We start from the raw sequence: 5,729 nt of genomic DNA on the forward strand, positions 1-5,729 counted from the left end.
TTATTGTGGACCCTTCGTGCAACTGACTAGAGTCCCACCCACTGTCCTTTTTCACTTCCCCCTCTCTGTGTTGTATGTGAAAAACAGAATTGCACAATGTTCTTCTATGTTAATGAAGACTCATAACCTCTATAATATAATTAACACAATGTAAAGTATTCTACACTGCATGCATCTTTGTACACTGTCAACAAGGATTTGTATGCACTGGGACTTTCTTAACTCGAGAAAAGTGTTCGCATCAGCATACAGCTGGGGCTGAACTTTGTCCTACCTCCAGACAGAAAAACAACAGGCAGGGTATAAAAGGGGGGAGAAGTGGAGGAAGAGACTTGTTTTTGTTCGGAGACTTGCAGCAACGCAGGACTGAGCAGAGAGAAGGAAACTTTTTAAACAAAGGGTAAGTGACCAAATTCATTACATTTCATTTATAGCTGTGATAATTAAATGGATATATGAGACAGGACCTATTATTATTGCAAACATTTTGCAATATAATATATATCTTGTTATAAATTTTCTAATTTTGAATGCAGTGTATCGATGTATCCCACTTAAACCAGCCACGGAACCATACTCTATGTAATCTTCCATGTTTTGCATGTTGTATACATTGCAGAAATGTTAAGCTTTATACTTTCAACACTCAAACATGATTCCTGCTTATGTGCTGTTTCGTCCTATTTTACCATACACACTCTAATATTATTATTTAATCATGTACAGTCATTTTAGTAGGATCCCTTGGAGGATTTGGAGAACGTAAAATTGATGACCTTTTACTGAACTTTTGTACAATCCTATCACAAACAAAGTTTGACCAATCTCTGATGTTCCCCCCTCCCTTTTCCCTTACTGCCCTTACCCTAACTCCTCCCCCCACCCCCTCACCACTATCCCCTTTCTCTGTGCTCAGCAGATTTGGGCAGTGAGGAGGCACCATAGGGATGTGGGTGTGCCTCAGCCTGATCATCACTCTCTGCCTGCTCCATGGGGGCGGAGCAGAGAGTGATGGGGGTGGGCCTCGCTGTCAGCTGCCTCCAGCCTGGAAGATAGGGGAGGTGGAGCCAATGAAGGGGGCGATGGGCCATGTGACAGTGGTGGCTCTTTTACAAGCCAGCTGATTATTCTGCTTGGTGCAGGCTTCCAGGTATGCACCCATTGTGTGTTGGCCAATGTGCACCTTGACCTTTTGTTATGCACTTCTGTCTTTTGGCTGACATTCATACACTATGTGGTAAATCATTTAGTTTCTTCAATGTTATAACATATTTAACAGCCAAAGGTAAATGTTATGGCTCAATTTCAAAGGCATGCCAAGTTGGCCGCAAGGTATAGCAGGCCCAGACTAATCTTTCTTATGCAACTATTAAAAGTTAACTGTCAAAGAAGCGTATCATGTTCATGATTGTTTGTTAAGAAAACTATACAGGTGAGCTGGATTAACAAACTAATTTTTAACTATGATTTCTTTCATCTGAGCAGAATGGACGGCCTGCGCCAGAAGCTGGAGAGTCAGGGTCTGAAAGACGTTGTGTACATGGTGGTTAACCAACAGGGGGCGCAAGCACGGCGCTTGCACACCATGCTGGGGCAGAGACTGTCAGAGAACATCACACTCTACAAACAGGACGAGCAACAGCCTGACGTCTGGCAGGCACTGGGCGGGGAGAAGGATGACTTTCTCATTTATGACAGGTTTGTTACCTGTAGTGGATAGTTAATTCACATTTCACAAAGGAAATCAATAGCACTATTTTTTCCTGTACCTTACCATGTTCTTTTTTCTATCCCTTATCTATTAGGTGTGGCCGTCTCACCCACCACATTTCTCTTCCATATTCCATCATCGGACAAGGACATGTTGATAGTGCCATCAAAGATACCTACTGCACACGCATGTGTGGCGACTGCATATATGAGGTATTAACCAAACATAAGTGCAAGAATACAATAAATTAAATAAGTCCTTAATTAGCATGTTGGATTATAATGAATCAAAGATAAGAAAGTGAAACTGAAATCTCTTTTGAATCTATTTCCTTTTCTCTTTACTTCTCCACAGAGCACTGAGACAGCAGAGGAGTGCAGTGGGAAAGCAAACACACAGCCTGACACTGCCCCAGCCGTAGAGGGAGACACTGGGCATGCTCCCCATCATGGACATCACCATGGTCACCACCACCACGGGGATAATCAAGGTGTTCATCACCATGGCCATGGTCACAGCCATGGTCAACACCATGGAAATCATGATGAAGCTGATCAGCAAGGTGTTATACAACAGGGGCATGAGCACCATGGTGGGGTTTCACAAAGGCAAGATCGTTTAGATTTAGACCAGCAAGCAGTGAACGGGCATCAGATAGCACAGGAGGCCCTTGGGGCCTTAGTGAGGCCCTGAGTAGCAGAGAAAGCTAGGTGAAAGTCAAAGTACAGCTGACAGTGGACAGCAGGCTCTGACACTGAAGCCTCTCCTAAGGCCAGCTGATGCTGACACTGACGCAGGCTGTTTGGGGAAGCAGGAAGTGAGCAGCCAGTCAGTCTGTGACACTGTGACGAGGCGCTGCCAGCCTCCTGACAGTGACACGGACTGACAGGTGAGGCAGTCAATAATGTTAGGGAGACCTGACAGTGACGCCCGCCTCCTGCTGACTGACAGCAGCCTCAGCCAGCCCAATGAGCCTGACCCCCAGGTGTGAGCTGAGGATGAGAGCAGCTGTAAGCTGCCTGGAAATCAGCCTAATTTTAAAACCAGCCACAAACACCAGGGCCAAGCGCTCTCTTTACCAACAAGTATTACCCTGGGAGAGGCACGAGCAATCCCTCATAGCATGCATTTGGTATAGATAAACATGATTCCAACATCATTCGGATAAAGATAATATAAATTACAATAACAATTGGCAATAGATAATGCCTAAGAATATATGCCATGTTTCACCTGTCACTGCATGTCTGTAATGGGTTGCTCTCGTCCTTTTCCAGGAGGGTGTGTAGTTTTCATGTTTATAAATGGCTTTTTCCATTTTGCTCTCTCCTTCCGTTATGAAACCAGGCGCAGAAACTATGCTCTAGTGGTGTCTGTATGAAGTCAGGCAGGAGAGGGAGGAGAAGGTAGTTCAGGAACATGATGAACCCTTTAAACATTTTAAAGAATCAGAATCAGAAGATGTTTGACAGCCCAGAAAAGATTTATACAATCTGCAAATTCTGAAAAAAAAAACATTGACATCACATTCTATGAATCACCATCAGTAAGAAAGGTTGTAGTTTACGCCACATTTGTTGTTAAAAAACAAACAATCAAGTCTAAAAGGTAATTGTGTATGCATCACAAGCTATCTATCATTATTCCTGAGCACATACAACAGCCGCAATTAACATGAATGCTTTTCTTTTTGTTTTGAACCTAAAATATGCAAGCCTAACAATATGTCAGCTGTGGCTTTTACCACAAAAAGTAACATTTGTATATGTTTCTTTGCATTTTCTAGACTTGCTAAGTAGGTTGCAAAATAGCATACATTTAAAAAGAAAAAAAAAAAACCAAGACTCTTATTGTTTGGAAAAAGGGTGGAGGGAAAATGAAAGTGAAGCAATGACTGTTGGAATACACTCTGTACTTAATGATGGTTTTTGTGGGAAGATTACTGTAACCCTGAAAACTTGATGCTTGCACGGAGAACTGTATTGTGTTAAGGCATTCAAGCATGGAAACTGAGAGTTGAATAAAGATTGCTGAGTTACTTTTTGAGAGTGTATCTGTTTTTGTCAAAGTTAAACATAGTAACTAATTGGAGGTATACATTTAAACAGACTCATTTTAAAATTAGCCATGCAAGAAATTAGGTCTGGGGGGAGTGACTCTCGGTGGTATTTGACAACTATCCTGCACATGCCTGAGAAGCTGGATGCATGTGACTTCAACAAAGCAGAGGGATCACATTACCTGCAATACTTGTACAATCATGGTCTACATAAAAGCATGCCATTTATGACCAATAAACAGATCTTACTGTAAGTCTCTGTCCCCCTTACAGGTTTGAAGTAGATTGAATTATCTTCATAAATGCATACATTTGAAGATTTACATAAAAGGTTGCTATTAAACTCTCTTTTATAGTATTCATCAGCAGGTGGCGATGAAGGTCTATACAATAAACCAGCTGAGAGTTTACTGATGGATAGAGCAAAGGGGATCATATACTGTAGGTTTACCAACTTCTTGGAAAACTCCACCAAAAAGGGCTTTTACCACAAGTATATTTTGAGTTTAAAGCATTTACTAAAGTCATTGATATTAATTGACTCTCCTAGAATTGTAATATGAGCTGTATTTCTTTATTTTCCTCTGTAAACACATGCTATTTAATTTCTGGTGGTTCAAAGTATCCTGATTTTACACGTGCATGAACAATGCTTATGTCACATGTCCGGGGCAGTACAAGTAGTCCACAGGGGAAACGAGTGGGCTCTCATCATTTCAGAAAATGCTTTCAGTTAAGTGGAAGTCATTTCAAATGGAAAATGAAAAACAAATTCCAGTTTGCCAGATGTGGTTTTACATCTTTTGGTTCCTTACCTATTTAGCTACTATGTGACACATACGGTTATTGTAGATTGCCCTTACATTTTTGGGTTTGAGAATACCATCCAAAGTATGTTAATATGGAAAACACAATATGTTGTTCCTTTTCAAATTAAAGGGTCCTATTGGTTCGTTGTGGGGGTATTATTTGTTTGTGTTTTTTCCACCAACCAGAGAAGCATCTTAACCTCATTTTGCAACACTTATGTTGTAAACATACATCTTGCAGCCTGTGAAAATGTCTTCAGGACTTAAGGTGCAACACCATCTCCTCTGTGTAATGTATCTGAATTGCCTGTCTGACTGTGTGTCTGAAAAGGTCAACAAGCATCCGGAGGTAATAAATGAAGCCAAGGTGGACTGCTTGTGTGGGCGTAATTGGGCTGGAGATCCAATACAAGGGAACAGTGAGTTATGGGTAATTACCTGCAATGTCCTGAGACGAAGAGCTGTGAGTGTCTGTCTCTCTGATTCAATCAGCCCCACACAGAGCAGGGCAATACTCAGCCTCTGTCTTAATTGTCCAATATGCTTTCCTCCGATGCACAACGGTTTCTACAGCCATTTCCTCCCCACTTACTCCAGCAGCGAGACAGAGAGAGAGAGTGAGAGAGAGAGAATCACACACGTATGGACTCATTCACACACACACAAGTGGCCCTGTGTTGCTCACAAACAACAACACATTCTCCACCCTACCACCACCGCACATACTGCATAAAAGGTTTATTCTTCTCTCTCAGACACACAAATATAATTTGCTGTCCACATTGGTCTGTACATTTTCTTCATTAACAACCTCTTCCTTCACTCAGTGCTTATCTGATCTGACCTTTGCTGTGCAGTATGCTACTTGTGTACTTCTAATGACACAGTTGGCATTGAGTTAAGGAGGTCTTTTAAATAGAGTTTTGAGCGTAACATTTTAAATTGAATCCTTAATAGAATTATGTTGTAAATTAGAACCAGTAGCATGATTTTGATAAGCTGAATCTAAGAGACTATCTAATTTGTTTCATTTACTTTTGCTTTACCAACAATGATATTGAATGATTGGCCAATTCTGGTTCATTTTAAGGGGTGTTTTAAACAAAACATTTTCACATTTTTTAGAAAGCATAATTAGAAATGTAAAACA

The 5,729-nt window shown here is 41.1% G+C and overlaps 1 protein-coding gene across 3 annotated transcripts; it reads left to right on the forward strand.

Moving 5' to 3' along the window:
• The first annotated feature begins 147 nt into the window (after positions 1–147).
• selenop (selenoprotein P) lies at positions 148–3,749 on the forward strand. Of its 3 annotated transcripts, none has more exons than XM_063896556.1 (5): positions 148–400; positions 917–1,150; positions 1,486–1,698; positions 1,806–1,923; positions 2,066–3,749. In XM_063896556.1, the coding sequence occupies exons 2-5, from the start codon at positions 948–950 to the stop codon at positions 2,705–2,707; spliced, it is 1,176 nt and encodes a 391-aa protein (XP_063752626.1). In that variant the 5' UTR covers positions 148–400; positions 917–947; the 3' UTR covers positions 2,708–3,749. The 3 variants fall into 3 exon arrangements, with proteins under 3 accessions (XP_063752626.1, XP_063752625.1, XP_063752627.1); XM_063896555.1 differs by having other exon boundaries at positions 150–400; positions 920–1,150; XM_063896557.1 differs by having other exon boundaries at positions 150–400; positions 920–1,150; positions 2,066–2,683.
• The last annotated feature ends 1,980 nt before the right edge of the window (positions 3,750–5,729 follow it).

This window comes from Eleginops maclovinus, chromosome 12 (genome assembly GCF_036324505.1).
Source record: "Eleginops maclovinus isolate JMC-PN-2008 ecotype Puerto Natales chromosome 12, JC_Emac_rtc_rv5, whole genome shotgun sequence".
Lineage (NCBI taxonomy): Eukaryota > Metazoa > Chordata > Actinopteri > Perciformes > Eleginopidae > Eleginops > Eleginops maclovinus.